Raw genomic sequence first — 22,509 nt, forward strand, 5'->3', positions numbered from 1 at the left:
CCCCCCAGTTTTTGTCCAATGTCCACGTTTTGTGACCCCCTGATTCCGAAAAACAGGTTCTTACGAATTGTCTGTATTTCTGTCTGTCTGTGAACACGATAACTTTTGAAAAAATTAATCTATTGGTTCGCCCTTTGGTACACTCGTTTATTGTCCTAAATTCAAATTTAAAGAGTCGAACAACTTATCCTAATGGCTATTTTCGAAAAATCAAAAATTACCAGAGTTATAGCATTTTCAAAATCCCAAAAAATAAACTAAAATAAACCTTTTAAGCCAAACAACGCATGATACGTAAAAATGTCAAGAGAAGAAAAACTTTGCTTTCTAAAAGCCCTACAAGATTACGATTAACAACTTTTTTAATTTGGCCGAAAAGTAGAACATTCCAAATTTGATCGTACCAAAAATAATAAACAATCCAAAGATTCCATTTTTTGCTCAAACTAGGCAAGATACGAAAAAATGAAAAAGCTCAAATTGCACGCCCTGGAAAGAACTAAAAATTTATAATGAATCACTTTTCGACACAAGTCACGAAAAAAAATGAGACAAAACTTGTTCATCCAAAAAAGAGCTATAATTTTTGATGGAACACGTAGTTTTTGCTTTAGTCGTAAAAAATATCATTCAAAATAAAAATATTACATTTTTTTTTGAAAAAACGACACAAGATATGAACTTAAATTAACAGAAAAAAATTGTTCGCCTAAAAAGATCTATAAATTTATCATTGATCATTTTTCGATAGGACGAGTAGACTTTCTTTCAATCGTAAAAATAAGATTAAAAATAAAGAAATTAAATTTTTGGAAAAAGCACAGAAAAGACGAAAGAGGACATACGATCCTATATAGGACTGTATATAGGTTCCTGTATTAGATCCTATGTAGATGCGCAGTCGTTTTTATTTAATCGTAAAAAACAAGATTAAAAATTATAAAAACAAGGAAATAAAAATTAGTATGATTTAATTGTTATGCATATTATGAATTGTAATGGTATACATTTATTGAAATGATGCATATTTCAGCGCAGCTTTTAATAAAATTTAAAGCAAAATAAGAAAGAAATATATAAAAATAATCATGATAAATACAATTTGCTCTTTATTTTGCAATTTTTCAATAAGCATTCGTGATGAGAATGTGTTCATTAAAGCCGAAAAAGTTTTAAGAAAATAGAGTTCAAAATGACAAAATTACCGTTGTCGGTCCGTTAATCTTCGATTTTAAAAGGTCTGTGCACGAATGCGGGAGAAATGCAAAGACCAAACGCGGAGTGCGATTGCCATCAGTCGCGTGCCATAGGTGCTCTCAAACTCTCGAGGTGAGCTTTTTTAACGAAAGAGAATTCACAACCACAAAATTACAGTGGTGGATGTTTTGAGTCTTAATTTTAAAAGCTTTGCGAAAGAATGTTCGAAAATGTAATGACTGAGCGCATAGCGCGAGATAAATACATCGTCAAGCGCGAGAACCAACAGTCGCGCGCAAATTTTTTAATTGATTTTAATTGACCATTATTTTAGTTTAAAAAAATCTGCCAGCTTCGCGACTGTTGGTTCTCGCGCTTCGCGCTCGACAATTAGCTTACCTCGAGCTACGCGCTCGGTCTCTGTATATTCCTCACATTTGAACACAGACTTTTTAAAACTAAAGGTCAAAGCATCGACAACAGTAATTTGGTGATCGTGAATTCTCTTCTGTTAAATCTCCTTCGGCTTTAACGAACACATTCTTATCACGTGTCTCGTGCTTCGCGTTCGCACTCGAGTTTGTCCCTCAAATTGTATATCATTTCCATAAATGTATATTATTATAATTCATAACATGCATTGGCATTAACACACACGTAGTTTCATTGTCTCATTTAAGCAAATGCACAATCTTAAAAAAAATTTTGTAATCAGATTTTCAGAATCAACATTCTCCTTCTTTGGACTTTTTTCATATCGTGCGTTATTTAGCTTAACATGTTCATTTTCATGTGTTTTTTTTTTTATTTTTGTAAATGCTATATAACTCTAGTAATTCTTGGTATTGTAAAAAAAATCATGAAGATAAATTGTACGTCTTTTTGAATACTATGAATATCCGCACAGAGAATTTTTTAGTTTAGAAAAAATTGTTATCAAAAGTATTCAAAATGCGCTCACTTTTTGAATTTTAATCCAAAATGGCTGGCTAACGAATTAGACCTTTAGTTCAGGACAATAAAAGCGTGTGCCAAAGGCAAATATAATAGATTAATTTTTACAAAAGTATCGTGCTCAGAGACAGACAATAGTACATTCATACAGACACATCCGTAAAAACCTGTTTTTCGGGTTTAGGCAAGAATGTGAGTATAGTGAGTAAGAATGTTAGTAATATCATTGAATAGTATCGCACACATACTCTCACATACAGAAGTAAAAAGTTTGTATTACTTTAGAATATTGTAAAAACTGAACTAATGGTCTAATTTGGAAAACTTTAAAAGAAATTATCTTAGTCTAAGCGAGTACTATAGGATTTTAAAAAATGGTCAAATGATAAAAAATGTACCGTGGAAATGCTTTTTTACTAAAGTGCTATTTTATTGTTTTTCTTGTAAACTATCAACCAAATCAACATAAACCATCAATAAAATGTGTGCGTGTCACACATATGTAAGTGATTACGAAAGACATATTTTTTTGAAATTGTACAAGATTCAGAGATACTTTTTAAAAATTTTAAAACAGAAAACAACCAAGAATTTTCCACGTGCACTCGATATATTCAGAATAAGGAGAACATTCTGCACAAGAATGAAACATCAAATCATCAGGACCTAAAATATACACAAGCTCTCGTCTTCGGATCCCCGTCTACTCGGGTAAAAAGACTGATTCAGTCCTCGGTACATAATATTATCTAATTATTGTTTTAGAATTTAAATTTTACAATCATATTTAGAGAAATTATTTATAAACAAATTTGTTTAAATTATAGCAACTTTGCGGGATTGATATAATTGCGGGATTGATTAAAAAGTAAACCGCTTCAATACATTTTTGTTAATAATTTTTCTTCTTAAAATTAAATTTTAAAACAACATTTAAACCGTTTATTTTTCAATACTCGTAATAAATTAATTTTAATTACTATTTCTTCATTTTACTTGGCGAACTTTGATTTCACAAATTTATTTAATTGTACTTGGCCAAGTTTTTGTATCGTAGATGTTTTTGGTGAGATTGCAGTTCCGAAGGTAGTTTTCTCACGTACAAAAGCAAGAAATGAGAATTTGATTTTATAGATCATGGCTCTTTCACTCGTATATTCTTTTTTTTGCATGTCAAATCGGCAAATTATAGGGTGACCTAGAGCAGCCTGAGACCTAAATACGGTTCTGATTATGATAAATTGTATTATACAAAGCTAGGAGAATAATGTAAAGGAGCTTCTGATTTACTAATAGAGTATTTATATTTTCGCGATTTTACATATACAGTTTTCAGTTGTGCTGAATACATTTTTTATCATAAAATAGAGAATAATTAACTGAGACCATAAAGCGATACATTATTTCAAGTTTGGATTAGGTTTCAACCAGCGAGCCCAGCTTTCTGTCGACACAGTGACATGAGAGCTCTGAGCATAAATTGTCTTCTGGAAAGCTGACGGACTTGTTTCAAAAATGCGTCTAAATCTATTATGCTACTTCGAAGTCCTTCTGCTAAGTAATAAATTGCATCTTCGGTTGCTGCTTCCTCGGCAAAGGCATTCAGCATTCTGAAAAATTAATTTAAGTTCAAGCAAGTTTTTAGTCGCCATACTAATGGGCTACTAAGATTTTATTTGTGCATTCTCTCGAATATTTTTAATTTCTATGAGCAAGAAACTTACTGTTTGTACAGAGGCGCAATCGGTGTGACTGCTTCATCGACATCGATGGCTTGATTGTCTGAGAGTTTGGATATTTCCTTTTCTAACTCTGACTCTTTGTCTTCGAGTATATTAATGTTCTTTTCGAGTTCAGTCTTCTCCTTGGTCAGTTTGGCAAAAAGATCAGTCAACCGCGCCGAGCCATTTGTCAATTCCTGTTGCGTCCTACGCAACGTTTCAAGCTCGGCTTGTAATTGAGAAAATTGTTCACGAAGGCGACGGCGCATTTTGTCTTCTACTGCTGAGAGCAATGAGACTCGGATATGCTCCTCTGTAATTGTACCTGATCCTCCGGAACCACCACCTACCGTTGGTGACTGAAATTGATCAAAATTATCAGCAGGGGAAAGGTGACAAATGGTTCTGAGAATAAATGGTACGCTCTACTGCGATAAATAAACATTTTCTATTTATAGGATTGCCTCGAACACCATTTTACAATTATTGATTTATATATTTCGTCGGCCTGAAATATACCGAAAATAAGATTTCTAGCCCATTAAATTTGAACAAACCATGCCATGTAAATTATTAGACTGGCTCTGTTTTGGATACATAGAGATTTACTTTTAGGTTATATGATCTGTAATTTTTATTTATTAATTTGATGTATATTCATAGTTATTGAGATTTTTCTTGTGAGTGATTCGAACTATCCGTCACTATTTTTTAATAACCTATTTCAGACCTTATTTCAATTGCCTTGATTTCTTCTATAAAATTTTTGCTTAAACAATCTATTTCTAATTGGTGGTAGAGGCACTAACGCTATAATTAAACTTCAATATTAATACTTTAGACACTATCAGTCAAGTTATTTACGAAAAAGCTTAAGTGACCGATACTGCCCGATTTTCCCCTAATGGTGTAGCTCGAAATTAATAATTAGAAGAATCAACGAATAGCAATGAGTTTGTTGCATATTTAAATTGTTTCCCTTGTGAAATAAAGAGAGCGATAAAACGTAATTTAATCACCTAAGCAAAGTTTTTTAAAATGTGTTCGAACTTTTTTATTGTAAAAAAGTATAATTTTTGAATTGTCAATGGGAAAAATGAGGCATTGCTGATTGGCGGACACATGGAAATAAACATGAGTCTGAGTAGCGCGGTTTATGGGGTCATTGAGCAATGCAAGGTGAGGATATTCTGTCAGCAAGGTTAGTCTTGGATGAAAAAAAACGTGCTCTGCCTTTGTCTTCATACGCGTTGATATATAAAAGGCAGACATATTTTTGTCTTCATCCGCGAATGACGTCAACTTAGATTGCTACATAAATATGGCCAGTGATTCCCGATTCTGACATGTTATGGACATTATATTTTTTAGGTTTGGTATTTTTAGTAAAAATAGTGACGCTGTTGTCGCTACAAAAGAGGTATATTCAAAAATCGAAACTAACCGGTTGGGTTGCTGGTGGATAAGCTGGTGGATACATGCCACTGCCGCCTTGGTTTGGCGGATAGCCAGAAGCGACTCCAGATTGTTGGTATCCTGGATAAGGATATCCTCCAGACATCGGTGGATAGGGAGGAGGGTAAACTGAACCTCCTCCCATCTGAGAAGCTGGGGGAAATGGAGTATAAGGACCTGCACCTACTCCAGAGCCTCCTCCAGGTAAGGGCATATAAGCTGGAAAATCATTTTGAATTTATTCTAAAGATTGTTTAAATATAACGTATCTCAATTTTTACATTGCGAAATTTTTATATGAAATCGTTAAAGTTTTTCAGTAAGATGTTTTCATTTTCCACATTGCAGGGCAGAATGTGTCTATGACATAAAAAATAAAGAAAGGAGGATATTCCTTTTTATAATGCAGGGTATAAAATGAATAAATGATCAAAAGCCCTAATAGTTTTCTATTTACTACTTATAATTGATTTTCAAACACTCAGAATTGAAGGAGTTAAAATAATAAAGTTGAATATTCTACAGTTTTAGATGAAATTATTGGTAGCATTCTAAATTATGAACAGAAGTAAAATTAAGTTTAATTACAAGGGCTTAAACATTACACTGTATTAAAAAAAAGACATTCAGCATTGTACAATATAAATTTTTTTAAATCTAATTTTAACTTTAAATATTTACTACAGTTTCAAATTGAAATCTATCATAATTTTATAATTAAAAATTGGGTGCCTGAATAGTTAATCAATTTAAGATGGAAACGGTCAAAATTAAATATTTTCAAATTATATATTGTTGAAAATTAAACAATTTTGAGTTTATTTCAAATTTTAATGCTCACAGTTAAAAAATGCATGGTCGAATTAACTTTAAATCTTTAAAAAATTGCACAAGATGAAATCCTCAACAATTCGAACTGGCAATTTTTAATCAACAGGTTATGAAATAGAACAATTCTTGGTCAAATACAATTCAAAATTGTACACTTTCAAATTGAAAAGAATGAAAAATAATTTGAGGTTGAGTCCATTTATTTAAATCTAAAAAAGGTGTCACATTTAAATGCCCAATATTGGACAAGTTCCAATTTTAATCATTTAAAATATTGTAGAATTTTAAATTTAAAGTTTTCAATTTTAATATTGAATTAAGGGAAAATTGTACCCTATTCCGTATGTATTTTTCTCCGCTCCTTTTACCATTGTGGCCCAAATAGGCAGAAGCGCTAACTGTCTTTCATGAGGATAAAAAATTTTTATAGAAACAACTTTTTCTTTCAAAATTAAAACTTTAACGTGCTAGACGTTGTTATGTTGGTATGTTTTCTTCCATTTTCCAATATTTTAACAGGACATTTGATTCATTTTCAAAATAAAAGAGGTTTGCAATTTTAAAAGAAAATGTGTTTTATACCAATTTTTTATAAGAATTAAATTAAATTTAAAGTCGGTTTTGAAAATGGGACAATTTAAAATTTAAGACACACAATCTTCGATAAAAAATTAAACACCATGGGGTTAGGAAGGGGTCATTCACAAAACATGTATTATGCCAAAGACCAGATTTGAACATTCTGTCAAATTGAGAGAAATGTCAGTTTTCTAACGCTTCAAGTGATTCTTATCAAAAGTAGCAATGAGAGAATTCTATTCACATTTGATATTTCAAAGACATTCTTCAATTCAATGTATTTAAATTTGTACATCGATCAAAAATTTGTATTGAAATACATTTTTATGACTTATTATTTTCTTCTGAAAAAAATACAATAGAAATAGTAGAATTTCTTTTTTGATACTGAAATAAAAATAAAATACTAAAAGAATTTATTTTAGTTTTAAAAACAAAAATTTCTTTTAATTTTCCCAAAAGACGATTTTAACAAAACAAGGACTTCAAATTACTCTGAAGAAATTTAGTTACAATATTTCTAAATAATAAAAATAATTTTAAATTTGTAATTCGAAAAGAAGTGAGATATTCTGTTTTTAAAATCAAACTTGACTTACGTTGAACTGGGTATGGAGTCGTGGATGGCTGAGTATCTCTGGGTTTTGCGTATACTGGAGGGTGATCGCCGAAAGTTACAATCATCACTTGGATTAAACCGAGTAGGTCCGAGGAGTGCTGGAAAGATAACTTTTTTTTCTTATAAGAAATTAATTCGCATACTGCAGAAAACGGTGCTATTGTTAAATTATGTAAGTAATATACATGTGAGGTATGATGATACACTTTATGAAGCAACAAAAAAATTATTTCGTCAAATTTAAACGCATTTTATTGGCCCCTTTTTATGTCCAAATTAGCTATGTGAAAGGAGGAGTCACTTAGATAACATTTAGAGGTCCCCATTTACATTTAAGTATTATATAAGAATCACGAAGAGTTACAAAAATTTCTTTGTAGAATGTTAAAAATGTATCGAATTGCCAAGCTTAAATGAGCATGTTGTGGTTTAAATAATTATATAATTTTAAACATGTTACACTTTTTACAGCAGTAATAATAACAATAATAATTCCCAATTGTTCTCAAGTATAGTAATAATTTTAAATTCACTTATAGTGACTGCTATTTGGCACACCTTATGGCACGTTATTATAGGAAAATGTAAAAACAAGTAGAATAAAATTATTATCTGTCTTAAAAATTTGTTTAAAGATTTTATTTAAGCATGTACACTGATGTAAATGGAAATATAAAAGGAGATAATTCTATATATAGAATGTGAATACCTGCATTTTTAATGCATTGATACAATAAAAATTAATTAAAAAACAAAAATCCAACATGGGACCTTTAAACTATATCATATCCGATTTTGCATTTTTTTAAATCGTGTTGACTAAAAAGGTACAACTTAAACTGGTGTGCGTATTCGGTTTCAAAAATCAAATTTTTTTTAATCACCATAATTAATAATTAAAATTAATTTAATTTTAATTAGATTATTTAATCAAATTAATAAAATAATTAGACATTTGATCAGATAACAAGAATTGCCTAGATTTTAAGAACAAAATAACAATTTCACTTACAGGAACCCAGTCGTGCAAATATGGCAAATATATTTTGCCATTATGGTCCACATACATGCTAACTTTGATACTCATGTCAGCTGTTGGTGTCACGTAGCACATTGGTGCATTGTTTGGATGCGTGTCCATCAGCCAAATACTTATTGGAATATGGTATACATGCCCTGTGAAAAATAAATATCATTAAATAAATAAAAGGAAGACCAGGATACCATAAAAATAACCGTGAATTCTAAAATTCACGTACAATAAATATGTGATTTCTTTCGAGATGTTTAATTTAAAATGAGCTAATAATAAAATTAAAAGATAAAAGGATCCGAGATTCTAAACTGCATTATAAGGAGTGTATTTAATCAACACAATTTTAGACTTTCTTTTCTTAATATAAATTTTTTATGTAATTAATTTAAAAACAGCTTTACCTTTGTACGTCACAGGTATTGTTCCTTGCAAGTTGAGAAGCTCTTTTCGGGATCCGTCGTTGAACACTACCAAAAAAAAATGAATTTCATTAGCTTAAATATGAAGATTCTGTTTTAAGTTTTAAGAGATTAACTTTCGAAATTTGTATCAACTTACCATAAGGTTCCATTTTGTGCTGTAATCCCTTGTAGATTTGCAGTACATTAATGACATCTCTGCGAGTAATTTCGGCATTTTGATACTGAAAATTAATTAAACTTTTATATTGAAAACTGTTACAATAGATACCTTTTCTTTAAAATAATGTACATTGAAAACAATGAATTAAATTAAAATAATATCCGAATATTTGAGGAATTTGGAAATCATGAGATATATTATTTTTTAAATTAGGAATTAAAATGAGTTGCACTTAACTACTAAATACTCCACAAAACAGAATATTTTTTAGATAATATTAGGTTTCAGTTTGGACGAAAAACTTGCATCGGGTTTAAAGTTACTCTAGTAAGATATTTATAAATTTTCGGTAACTCTAAGAAAATTATTTGCAGACACCAGCTCAGGCCTAGCTGAATTCTAATCTTTATGAATTAGATTTTTCTCAGCCTGGACTCTCAAGTCCAATCTTCTACGAGAAGTCTTTAATGCTGAAGGACAAAGGATATGATCTACTGGTTAAAATCGATTTCGAGACCTGTCTTTAACTGTAATTTCTACCTCGGCATGCTATTTATTTGCAGATTTCATCAAGATTATATTACTCATTTTTAAGAGGTTCTATGACGTACGTGTTGCAAAGATAATCAATAAAAAAAGCACATGTAAGAATATCTTTCAAAAATAAAATTGAAAAATTCATATAGCTAAGAAATTGCAAATGCCTGTAAATATATATTTCACTGATTTATCATGTTTAGTCATCTTTATAGGGTGAAATTTCAATACCTAATAAAAATTATTATCGAGTGAGTTAAACTTGGTGATAAGATTAAGTAGGAAGTAAAAAAAAAATCGAATCGATGAATTGGACTTGTGAACTTCACATTCTTTACTTACGTGTATATTTAATTTTATTTTAGGCTACACATTTAAAACGATAAATTAATTAACAGATTTAAAATAGAATAACTAATTCATTTTTTAATAATAAAGGGTGTAATTTGAAAGCGCAAGAAATTTAATACAAAAATGCTCTTATTTAAAAAAACTCTAATTTTTAAATAAATAAAATTTAAAAGACTCAAACTGAAAATTAAGTGCTTTAGCAACGTTCGAACTATAAGATTTGAAATTTGAAAAGGCTTAAAAATAAAGCGTCCTAACTTAATTAGTATTTTCACTTGAACCACCAGATAACTTCACTTCATTGAATGCTGAGAGGAAAACAAATGCATGGGAATCGGTTAATTTTTGCTCTATTATGTTAATATCTTCCTAAAAACTAATTATTTCTGTATAAGTGTATTTGAAAAGTAGTTTTCATTTTTAGGGACTATTTAACAAAATAATAAAATGATAATAGTTATGATTTATTACGAAGATATTAAAAAATAAAGTTTTGTCCCATGCATTTGGTACATTGTTTTCCCCTCAGCACTAAACGAAGTGAAGTGAAAAATACCTAAGTAGTTCTTTTCTCGTAACCACTAGCTAACTTCACTTCTCGTTAAGTGCTGAGGGGAAAACAATGGACCAAGCACATGGGATTTAGCCCATTTTGGCTCTATTTTGTTCATATCTTCCTTAAAACTAATTTTGTCTATATAAATGTATTTAGACATTAGTTTTTATTTTTTTAATGAAATAAGAAACTTAATGTTATTATCATTTTATTATTCTATTTAATAGTTCTTAAAAAATAAAAACTATTTTTTAAATACACCTATATACAAAAAATTTATTTTTCATGAAGATATTAGCAAAATATAACAAAATGGATAGAATTCCATGCATTTGGTCAATTATTCAAAGTTTAGAGAATTCGAATTTTAACCAACAGTTTCTAATAATTTAGTCAGATAATTAAGTATGTTTCTGTTTTCGTAGCAAAACAGGTTGTGACTAAGTAGAAAAATGTATTTTTATCTGATTTTAACATTTCTCTAGGACGCAAAAAATGATAATTTAGAAAAACTAATTTTTCAATACTTTGATATTTGCTTCAAAATAATAGAAAAACTTATACCAATGAGTGTCATAAGAAACAAAAACTATAAAGGCATTAAAGCAATGTAAATTCAGTAACTTTCCACGACAAAATTTCATCAGAATAAAATTGATTTAACCTAAACTTAAGGATCAGCAACTGAATTAGAGATGCAAATCCAGGAATTGATACTTACTTTCGACAAAGCTTGTTTGATACTAGTTTCAACAGCGTGATTCATCTTCCCCATCTAACCTTTAAATTGAAAGTCACTTAATTTCACTCCGATCATCGGATTTGATGCAGTGTTTCTTTGTAGACTACTATGGGTGTAAACAAAAGCTCTGCTTTCTGATTTGATATCTTCAGGGAACACAGGTCCTTTTGCATTAACTACCACATAAAAGCACTTGCCAAGGAAAGTCCACTTTTATAGTTTATGTAAAATTTACAAAGGTCATAACTGGTCAAAACTTGACACTATTTGACAATTGACAGCGAAAATCTACGCCTGATCAGGGATGGGTAAGTAAAATGTCCTAGGTAATTTACGTAGATTTTTACGGTAAATTACCATGTATTTTACATGCCTAGTTTCTTACACGATGTACATTACGCGTATATGGGACTTTACGTTCTGCCAAAGAATCTTCGGTTCTGCGGTTCCTGTTTCCCTCCGCAAATATAACAATTACTTGAAATCACATAAGTACATAAGTTTATTAAAATGAAGTTGCTTTATCAGTGTATGTTTTATTAGTTACAGTCTTTGAAAAAATTGAATATGAAAACATATGAACAGCTTTTAAGGAATTAAATATTAAATTGATCAATATTTCATAATAATAATAATAATAATAATAATAATAATAATAATAATAAGTTGGCTCAGTTGGTTAGACACTCGGACTTCACCTCAGAGGTCCGGGGTTCGATCCCTGAGCCGGTACCTCTGGAAAATTTTTCAATGTACCTTTACCGAGGTTCTGGTGGTTCGGAACCCACCTTAAGCTGTAGGTCCCCCCATCGTGTACTTGACTTGCAACCCAGTCCGTCAATGATAGGGTAAAACCAGGCTTTGTCCAATATGTCTGGACAGACTGCTCTCATCAAATCACTTGATTGCATTATAAAAATGCGTCCGTGACTGATGATATATGCCGGGACAGCCCCGTGCAAAAATGATCAAATAAAAATCCAACTCTAAGCAGAAATGCCTTCAACATGTTGGGCAGTATAAGCCTGTGACAACATTTCAACACAGAAATGTTTTTCATAATAATTTTTTTTTATAATAATAATAATAATAATTATTATTATTATTATAACCAACTGAGCCTCGGTAGCACAGTTGGTTAGACACTCGGACTTCACCTCAGAGGTCCGGGGTTCGATCCCTGAGCCGGTACCGCTGGAAATTTTTCAATGTACCTTTACCGAGGTTCTGCTGGTTCGGAACCCACCTTAAGCTGTAGGTCCCCCCATCGTGAACTTGACTGCAACCCAGTCCGTCAATGATAGGGTAAAAACCAGGCTTTGTCCAATATCTCTGGGCAGACTGCACTCATCACATCACTTGTTTTCATTATAAAAATGCGTCCGTGACTGATGATATACCGGGACAGCCCCGTACAAAATGAAATAATAATAATAAAAGTTTAATAAAAACACATAAATAATAATAATAATAACAACAAAAACATAGATAGAAATGTGAAAAATAATGACAAATTACGAAGGCTTTTTAGGTTAGAATAATTCACCGGTATTCCTGAAAAAATATAGCAATTAAAAATATTTTAATGAACAAATGCAAAAATATTTCAAAATTATTTACATACCTGTGTGCCATTCTTAGATATTATGTTGGAAAAAAAATTGCGCTACATTTGTATGATTTTGAATATTTTTATTTACTTGTATACGTTTAAAATTATCCTCATACCATGGAATTTCTGGAAACCCGAAGTGTTTTTGTGTTTGGTCTGATTCAGTTTAGTTGACATTATTATTTTTTAATCAAAAATATTGGCATTGGAAAAAAATCCTATGAATGCCCGTACCATAAATTCCAAAAATTTCGGTTACGTTCAGATCTACCACGAGCGGATCATCGTACAGCCATTTGAATTGCTCATTTCCTCTTTGGATCCTTCCCCCATCGTTACGAGCCGAAATTATTATTAGCTCATTCATGCAATTCTCTGTTTATTATTTTTACAATAATTTATTCTGAACTTGCTTAATATTGACACTTCATACAAAATTAAACGACAACTTCCAAATTAGTGTATTATTATATTTCTGTTGCAAATGTTTCTCCTCAAAAAAACATTTCAATAAAGAAACGTTTCGTAATTTTACTATTTTCCTCGTCAGTTTAAAATTAAAAATAATAAATTTATTTTAGGAATTAATAAAAGCCAAAAATAACATGATAAAAATTATTATTTTATCACAAAAATTAATAATTCTAAGTTTTATTCATTCTTCAAATAATTTCATTATTTTTAATTTTAATATGATGAGGGAATTAGTATAGAGCTAAATAGAAACATAAAAACAGGTCTGTCCCGTTGATCTCCAAATGACATTTTTGAACATAATGAGAAAATTTGACTAGCCCCCCCCCCCCCTTTTCCGTTCACTGTGTTCGATTTTTTCCCAATCATGTTTTTTGTTAATTGTTTTTTGCCTTGTTCGTTTGTTAGCAAATTGTATCACTGATGTCGAGATTTTAAACATATTGCAATCGTGAACACAGTAAATATGAAGATTTCGTTTTTGCTCCAGCGTTATTCAATTGATAAGTATCAATATAAACAAACAAAACAAAATACTGTTACATTCTTTTATCATTCTATTAAAGATTAAATTCATACGTTTAGATTTATTGGAAATATTTTAATCTCATTTGTAAAAATTCATTGTTTAAAATATCACTATGTAAATTTAATGATAGTTATATATCTATGGGTTCTACGAAGAATAGGCTATCTTGTCGTTCCCGTTAGATATTAGGCTAACTTCAATTTGCTAAGTTTTCAGGAGAAATTAATAACGTATTATTTTTCGAAACATTTCCAACGAATTTAAAACTCGATCATTTTTTATTACAGTTTACAGTGTAATTTAAGCTCCTATAACTTTTAAAACAAGATACTTTAAAGTATTTTATTTATTTTAACACTTCTACGTGTTTAATCAATTTTATACAAAATAAAGTTAGCCTAATTCTTAATGGTAACGAAAAGATAGCCTATTCTTCGTAGAACCCATCGATATTTAAAAATTAAAATTAAAAATAGCTATATCGTCGCCCTAGAGTTATACTAAACCAAGTCAACTTTTCGAAATTTTTGAACTGTTATTCTTTCATTAAAAGTGAGAATTATATCACACCATGTCCTTTTTTGCATTTCTATAAGTAAAAAAATTCCAAATTCGGAGAGCATGATTAATATGGATAGCCTATTTTTAATTCGACAAATAAGCATTTTTAAAATTATACTTCACTTTAAAAGGAACCATGGAAATATTACTTAAAAGTCAATAATTTGCGACTAACTTATTTAATTTGAGGTATGCAATAAAACATAATAACAAAATATTTTTTGTACTTACTTTAAATCAGAAGATTTTTTAAAACTCGACACAAAGCTTATAAATGTTTACTCTGTGAAACAATATTCAGTCACAAATATAATTGAAGCAGACATAAGGAATTGATTCACCCGCAAACAAAATCTTCTATTTCAAATTATCCACACAAGTGTTCACTCTGTGGAAAATCATACAATAAAATGCACAATTTAAGCAGACATGAGGAAATTATTCAGCAGAAAGAAAGTTTTGAAAAATCTTCTGATTCAAAGTAAGTACACAAGGTATTCTGTTATTCTGTTTTATTGCATACCTCAAATTAAATAAGTTATTCGCAGAACCCATCGACATATAGCTATCATTAAATTTAAATAGAGATATTTTAAACAGTGAATTTCTACATATGAGATTAAAATATTTCCAATAAATCTAAAAGTATCAATTTCATCTTTAATAGAATGATAAAAGAATGTAACAGTATTTTGTTTTTTTTTTTTGTTTATATTGATACTTATCAATTGAATACCGCTGCAGCAAAAATGAAATCTTCATATTTACTGTATTCACGATTGAAATATGTTTAAATCTCGACATCATAGGGATATAATTTGTGAACAAACGAACAATGCGAAAAACAATTAACAAAAATACGATTGCGAAAAAACCGAGCACGGTGAACGGAAAAATGGGGTGAGGGGGAGCTAGTCAAATTTTCCCATTATCTTCAAAAATGTCTTTCTGTAAAACGTCAGATCTTAAAAACCAAACATTTTAAGTTCTGAATATTTAAAATCGAAAGTTTTGGAGATAAATGGGGCATACTCGTTTTTATGTTTCTATTTAACTCTATACTAATTCCCTCATCACATTAAAATTAAAAATAATGAAATTATTTGAAGAATGAATAAAACCTAGAATTATTAATTTTTGTGATATAATAATAATTTTTATAATGTTATTTTTGGGTTTTATTAATTCCTAAAATAAATTTATTCTTTTTAATTTTACTCTGATTAGGGAATTAGTAAAATTACGAAACGTTACTTATTACAATGTTTGTTTGAGCAGAAACTTTTGTAACAGTAATGTAATGATACACTAGTCTGAAAGTTGTCGTTGAATTTTGTGTTAAGAGGCAATATTAAGCAATTTCAGAATAAATGATTGTAAGAATAATGAGTGGAAAATAGCATAAATGAGCTAAACATGTGATTTTTGGTGACTACGAAGTATATGTAAAAGTCTAAAAAGTATGTACATGAAAAAATAAAATTCTATTCTGTTTTATATCTGATTTTTTCAGCAGTTTTTTCTACATTCATTCTAAAAATATAATGAAATTCATTTATAATCATCGTAAAGAATATATATAATTAGCAAGAATCAATCATTGCAAACATAAGGAAAAAAGCAATATTTTCTTTCTAAATTGAGGTATTACCCGTGCGAATGGTATCTAACTTGAAATTTAGACTTTTAAATTGCACGCCAACTGGCGCGCAATTTAAAAATTGCGGTTACGAACAGATCTACTGGTCCGTCATCTTGGAGCGTAATTTAATGTATTTTACCTGTTTTTTGCGTGAAATACTTCACTTAGGTATTTCACGTAAAACCTCCAGGTACGCCTAACGCGTACTTCTTGGTTGTAACGTAACGAACGTTGAAAACGAAATTCAGGAGTTCGACGATATGAAGTTAGCTGGTGATAATATTAATCATGAATGAAAATTGAAAGGTTATGTTCAATTGGTCCAGCGTCAGAGGCAGTGTCGCCGACGCCGCCAGCCCCCTTGAACTCTGAGTTGAAAATGTTCAATGTGTTGACGGTGGGCGTGTGGTGGCGCCAGCTATGCAGTTGTGAGTTGGCCTATGGTCGTTGCAAATGCATGACAAAATAATAACTTTGAATTTAATAACACATTAAAAGTAATTTACTGATAGTGCTAAATAATCGTTGAGTTTTTTGAGTGATCTATTCGACATTTTCCATTTTCTAAGCAGTTAAAAGCTAACAAAATTTAATCTTTTAAATTACCAAATGATCGGAATATTGTTAAATAATAGCAAATTCTATTTTAAGGGACGATATCAAATTGTAGTGTTGTGGCAACGGTGTTACATATAAAGTGTATATAGGTATATCGTTTTGTTGTTAAAGTTTTTCTCTTTTAAAAAATATAATTTTAATGTTAATATTAACTGTAAATAATGGGCATTATTTAATATAATCCAAATCAATGTCTTTGTACTTTAGATGATAAAAAAATGATATCTTAATATATTTTCAAGTTAAAAAAAATGAACTAAAATTGTAAATGGTAAAGAAATTTAATTAATTTTAATAATTTCATTTAAAAATTGCTTTTCGGCATAACTATTTTCATGAAATTTAGCTTCTGATTTAGGACGAAAAGGGATTTTTCATTATACTTGGTTTTAAATTAAACATGAACTAAAGGATCTTATTCTAAATAAGAAATCGCAATATAGGAACCATTAAATTTTAAATGATTAAATAATGTGTTTTAGAGAATAATTTAATGAAGATATAAATTATTTTACAGTTTTGGCTCACGGTAATGTAATAAATAGAATCAAGCTTATCGTGGGTGAAATTTTATAAATTTTTATAATTTTATAGTGCCTTTGTGAAATTTTATATATATTTTTAATTTTGCGACTAAACGGACAATAATACTTTGGAAAAATTTAAAATTATGCAGATTTTATTTTAAAAGGTTAATTTTAAGTTTTGAAGGTTTTAAAATATGTCGAAAGAGAATTTGAAAGATTTTAAAACCATTTTTAGGATTAATTTTTTTTTTATTTGTAGAAGTTTCAGTAGTTTTAGAAATAATAGAAAATAATTAAAATCTTGAGAAGATTCTGAAAAATTTAAAACGAAATGTACATTTGTGATGATTTAGAACATAAAATGAGAAGCCTTTTAAGAATTTTTAAAAATGTTAGGAGAAAAATAAAATTGTCTCAAGATTTCTTGTAAAATTTGTAATGATTTCTTTATTTTGAAGAAAGGATTCTAAACGAAAAACGAATCGAAATTACAAAAAAAATCTATTATGCTTAATAAATATTTTCAACTATTCAAACAATTCCAAGTTATTTTTAAACTTGTGAAAAATTTTATTTTTTCAATGTAGATTGTTGAAGATTTTGAAACAGGAAGTTGGATTAAAATTACGAAAGGTTTCGAGAGAATGAAAATGTTTTCTTTAGATTCTCAGAAAAATGTTAAATGATTTTTATTGTGAAAAATTAACTTTAGGATAATGTTCTAAAAGATTTCAAGATATTTTCAACAAAATTTCGAAAAATAATCTAGGAGTCTTGAAGGAAAATTTTGTTGTCTTTAAAAAATGTTAAGAAAAATTCGAAAAATGTTAAGCCATTTAGAACGTTCAGGTGTATTAAAAAAGATTTTTTTAAACGTTTAATTTGATCATTATAAAAATTTTATGAAAAATGTAGATTTTTTACAATTTTCTAAAAAAGAAGTTATTTATGGATTTGGAAAGGTTTCTAGAAAATCAAACAATATTCTCTGCATTATTAGGAAAATTTAAAGTTATTTTCTGGAAGATTCCAGTACATTTTTTTTTATTTTAAAGAATTAGAAAAAAATGGTAGTTTAAAAAATTTGCAAGTTTAAAAAAATGAACTAAAATTACACATAGTCAACAAAATTTAATTAATGTTAATGAATTAATTTCAAAAATTTGTTTTTCGTCACAAATATTTGCATGAAATTTAGCCTAAGATTTAAGAGGGAAAGGGAATTTTCATTATACGTGTTTTTAAATTAAACATGAACTAAAGTTATTTCAAGCTAAAAAATAAACGTTGTTAAAAATTATTTATAAAATCGAGAAAATATTTTATTGTTAATTATAACTGGTTTTAGTGGAGAATTAGAGGTGAATTTTTAAAATAAATATTTTACAATTTTCATTGTTTATTTAAGAATAGTTTTTACGGTTTAATGTTTTCGTCTCTCACTTTAGGTAAAAGTTGCAACTATTATTCAATCCTAATGCTCTAGGGCTTATTTTATTCCTGAAAAGATTCTCCGCAAATCTCATCGATACGTTTTTAGATAAAAAAATTGATTTAAGGATTTTGAAATCGTTATTCTTTCAAACAATACTTTTTTATTAATAATTAAAAAAAATTAAAACTACTAATGAGATTTGCAGAAAATCTTTTGAATGAATAAAATAAGCGATACATCATTAGAATTAAATAAGAATTGCAACTTTTACCTTCAGAGAAAAAGGAAAACATTAAACTCTAAATTGTTATTGTTAAATAAAGAAAACCCGAAATATTTTTTTCAAAAGTTCACCTCGAGTTCTTTTCCAAATTAGTTATAATTAACATTAGCATATTTTCCTCCATTTTATAAATCTTTTGTAACAAGGTTCATTTTTTGAACTTGAAATAACATATGATAATAATAAATAAGGAAGCACATTGTGTTCATTAAAACACGTAATTTGTTTATTAAAATATTGGAAATCCAAAATGAATTTAAATTAATAAATAAAAAATATTATAATATAAAATATTATAAAATTTAGACTATTTTCTTTTTGGAAATTAAAAATTACACAAATAATGATATGTTTAATTTGATTGCGCATGAATAATGATTGGTTGTGGTTAGTATAAATGTATTGGGATTTACGTCTAAAAGCAGTGAATTTTGCGATTTTCGCTAATTATTTTCAATTTCAAAGGTAATAAATAATCTTATAGATTATTATCTTTTACCCAGAACTATCAGAAAATTATTTGTATTTGAAAAACATTTTTTTTAACACTTTCGCCTTGCAGTATTTGAATTCTAGGCCAACTGCATAGCTGGCGCCGCCACATGATACCGTCAACTTATGACAAATATTTTCCAGAGTCCTCCAGAAAAGTGGCATGGGGCTGGTCGCCGCAGTGTGCCGTGTATGGTCAAAGATATTGGTTAACATGTGTTCAAGTGTTTTGTCGACGAACGTTTTTTGTAACTTATTAATAATTAATATGGATACAATTCTATAATTGACGAATGATTTTAATTTTAGAGTTCGCGGTTCAAATAATATAAGTATTATGCAAGCTTGTTGTCACGATCTTTTATTGCAAAAGAATTATTTTGTATTGAAATCGTTTTATTCAAGTATCCGCACTTCCCTATCATGTTATTAAAAACGAGATTTGCGCTCTGCCAGCTCAGATGGGTAAAATAATATATTAATAATAACTTTCCTTTATTTGCGGTCTAGTGCGTTTATTGTTTTTCAAATTTTAGTTCTCGAGTAAAGTAACAATTAAGCTAAACGAATCATTCAATGCTCTGCTTGAAAGCAGCGAAGCAAGACATAGGAAACATCCAGGGATCGTTGCAAGAAATGTAATTCATTTACCTAAACATATTTTAAAAGCTATGGACATTGTTTTGGAAGGTAAGCAAGTGTATTATTTTTTAGAAATTCATTTTAATCAAATTTAGAGTAATTTTTCGATATATTTATTCACTTCGTTCAGTTGAGTAAGTTTCAAAGTTATCATTTTGCAAGAGAACATTTTAAAATATATTTCTCAGTTATAGATTGCCAAATTTCTATTACTTTAAATTTGAATCTGCTGTTTTCTTAAATATAACAAGTTATGATTACACAAAAATGATACAATATGATACATTTTTATTTATAATTGTATATACGTACATATAACTAGACATTGAAATTAATACATTCAATTTTATAGATGGAAATATTATAAATTCTTGAAACAAAATGCACTTAACTCCCGATATAAGCACGGTTTATGATATGGCCTTCAGCATACATCAGGGGAATCCAAACGTAGACAGTCAGGGCTGTGTGAATTATGTTTGTTCTATTTGGACGAATGCCAGCAGCTGACGTAACTAACGCATTGAGTGCTGATCTTATACTGTTTGTCACGCTTGACTGAGCACCGCCTCTATCTGTTCCGTGGTCCATACATCACCGAAAGGCCGATGACTTAAATTCTAGCAATAGCGTAAACTGAGGGTGCTTATATCGGGAGTTAAGTGTACCAGAAAATTGTACTGCACTTGTGTAACAATTTTTATGTCAACCAGACCAATAGATGTGGCTGCACCCGTGCGCAAAGTTAAAAAATTCAACTTCTTTATGATAAGATACATAATAACATTTTTTTAACTATTCAAGATTTAATAAATTCCCGAGAAATATCAATAAAGAATAGAACCAATGCACCGAAAGTTAAAATTGTACGTTAATTAGAGCAATATATTTTGCTTTAACTATGTGCAAAAATAAAAAATTCCATTTTTGTAATGATAAGATATGCAACAAAATTTAAACCATTAAATATATTATAAAATTCTGAAAAATACAAAAGTTGTCCACTTTCTATTATTCAATTTTGAATGTTTAAAATTTACAATTACTTTTAATTTGAAATCTAAACTATTATACTTTTTATTTTGAAATAAGATTGTATAGATTAATGTTTCGATCTAAAATTATTCGGTTTATAAAACTTTCGATTCTTTTATTCGAAAAGATTCAAGTGTAAACGCTTTTAATTACATATTTTAAGATCAAAAGGGTTTCACTTTCAAATTGTTTGTAATTTTGTACCTAAGGTTCAAATCTAGAATGAATATTAACTATTGAGGCGTTTTACTAATGCACATTTTGGATCTTGTATAGTTCAAAACTTTCCAATTTCAGACGGTTTGCATTTAAATTAGATTTCTTGTGTTGTAGATGTTCCAAATAAGCCTTCAATACTTGAGGAGTGTGTACAATTTAAGAACCATCTACATGGTCGCCATATACCTGTAGAAGAAAATGAATCAAGGGAAAAGTATGAAACAATACAGCAGCATCTAATGAGGAATATAAGGATAGACAATTTATCAGATGCGGAAATTGAGGCCTTGGCTAAGAAAAGTCGCCCAAAGGCTTTGAAAATGTTAAAAAAGTACACTAATATGTGGAAAGCCATAAATTTTGACGCGCACAGAAGTTTGTTATATATGATTGCAAGAAGTTCCCAAGACTATGCAGTATTGTATTCGATTTTTGATGAAATTCGCACCCGTGATAAGAATTTCAAACCAGAGACGGTACTTGATTTTGGTTCTGGAATCGGGACTACCATGTGGTAAGTATTAAACCAAATTAATTAACCATCTTGTTCAAAATTTGACATCTAAGATTGTATGTTTTACAGGAGATTTAGTTCTTTTCGCTTCCTCACAAAGGGATAAGAATGTACATTATCAAAACTGCCTTGTTGACATATTTAGTTATAATTTGACCCCAGGAACTAGAAGCATATCTCGAAAAGTAAAAGATTCCTAGGTATGAAGCTTGGATGAATTGTATCTCCAATTAATATCCTGATCTGATTAGTTATTGAGCTAGATCGGACAATTCGAACTTTCTTTTTGCCTTTACAGTTTCCTCAAAAGAAGTTTATGAGTAGGTATATTTTCAAAACGTATCGATTGATTTGACGAATAGATATGTGCGGTTATTTGTTCGAATTTTCAATACGCATTTGAAAACGTTTAGAAATCTTAAACCTAAGGGAATCAAGCCAATTTGTTGCAGTGATCCCAGATCTGAAACGAGACGTGGTCCAATACTTTCAAAGGTCATGTCCCTGTGAATATAGTAGGGGACGATATGAATGACTGGGTTGCGCGCGCAACCCATTTCTCCTCTTATGAATTTGAAAACTCGAAGGTCCACGATTGCCGGTCGGAAAACTTCGGCGGTTCTATTTATATCTCGATCCGCTTTGAAATAAAATCAAGAAATTGGCGATTTTCATGATTTGAATACTTCGCGCGCCTCTTTATATGCGCATATTTTGAGGTTACGTTATTTCAAGTATAAAATATAACTGATACATGTTGATACTA

General features: G+C 29.4%; 2 protein-coding genes across 4 annotated transcripts in view; one reads left to right on the forward strand and one right to left on the reverse strand.

Annotated features, from left to right (window-relative positions):
• Positions 1-3,430: 3,430 nt before the first annotated feature.
• On the reverse strand, positions 3,431-11,464 carry LOC117169700 (tumor susceptibility gene 101 protein). 2 transcript variants are annotated; one of them, XM_033356191.1, is made up of 8 exons: positions 11,140-11,464; positions 8,951-9,035; positions 8,794-8,859; positions 8,369-8,532; positions 7,337-7,454; positions 5,317-5,546; positions 3,876-4,231; positions 3,431-3,761 (listed from the first exon to the last, which is right to left on the reverse strand). In XM_033356191.1, exons 1-8 carry the CDS (start codon positions 11,191-11,193, stop codon positions 3,575-3,577), a joined length of 1,260 nt encoding a protein of 419 aa, XP_033212082.1. In that variant the 5' UTR covers positions 11,194-11,464; the 3' UTR covers positions 3,431-3,574. The 2 variants fall into 2 exon arrangements, with proteins under 2 accessions (XP_033212082.1, XP_033212081.1); XM_033356190.1 differs by having other exon boundaries at positions 7,337-7,466.
• A 4,996-nt stretch (positions 11,465-16,460) lies between these two features.
• The window catches only part of LOC117168916 (methyltransferase-like protein 17, mitochondrial), a 25,914-nt gene continuing 19,865 nt past the window's right edge, over positions 16,461-22,509 (forward strand). The window contains exons 1-4 of one of the 2 annotated variants that reach the window (XM_033354872.1): positions 16,461-16,475; positions 19,478-19,798; positions 19,870-20,023; positions 21,344-21,743. In XM_033354872.1, coding sequence (XP_033210763.1) covers positions 19,757-19,798; positions 19,870-20,023; positions 21,344-21,743 — 596 coding nt within the window. In that variant the 5' untranslated portion in view covers positions 16,461-16,475; positions 19,478-19,756. Of the gene's footprint in view, positions 16,476-19,477; positions 19,799-19,869; positions 20,024-21,343; positions 21,744-22,509 lie in introns of those variants that run through there. The other variant, XM_033354873.1, reaches the window with a different exon arrangement.

The sequence above is a fragment of the Belonocnema kinseyi genome, chromosome 3, assembly GCF_010883055.1.
Source record: "Belonocnema kinseyi isolate 2016_QV_RU_SX_M_011 chromosome 3, B_treatae_v1, whole genome shotgun sequence".
Taxonomy (NCBI): domain Eukaryota; kingdom Metazoa; phylum Arthropoda; class Insecta; order Hymenoptera; family Cynipidae; genus Belonocnema; species Belonocnema kinseyi.

What these genes read in the sequence shown, in the direction of transcription:
- LOC117169700 (XM_033356190.1), bottom strand. Translation starts at nt 11,193, where the DNA reads ATGGGGAAGATGAATCACGCTGTTGAAACTAGTATCAAACAAGCTTTG. An exon ending in GACTCCATACCCAGTTCAAC is followed by an intron (nt 5,547 to 7,336) that starts GTAAGTCAAGTT and finishes ATGATTTTCCAG; the next exon opens with CTTATATGCCCTTACCTGGA. An exon ending in ATTGCGCCTCTGTACAAACA is followed by an intron (nt 3,762 to 3,875) that starts GTAAGTTTCTTG and finishes TTAATTTTTCAG; the next exon opens with AATGCTGAATGCCTTTGCCG.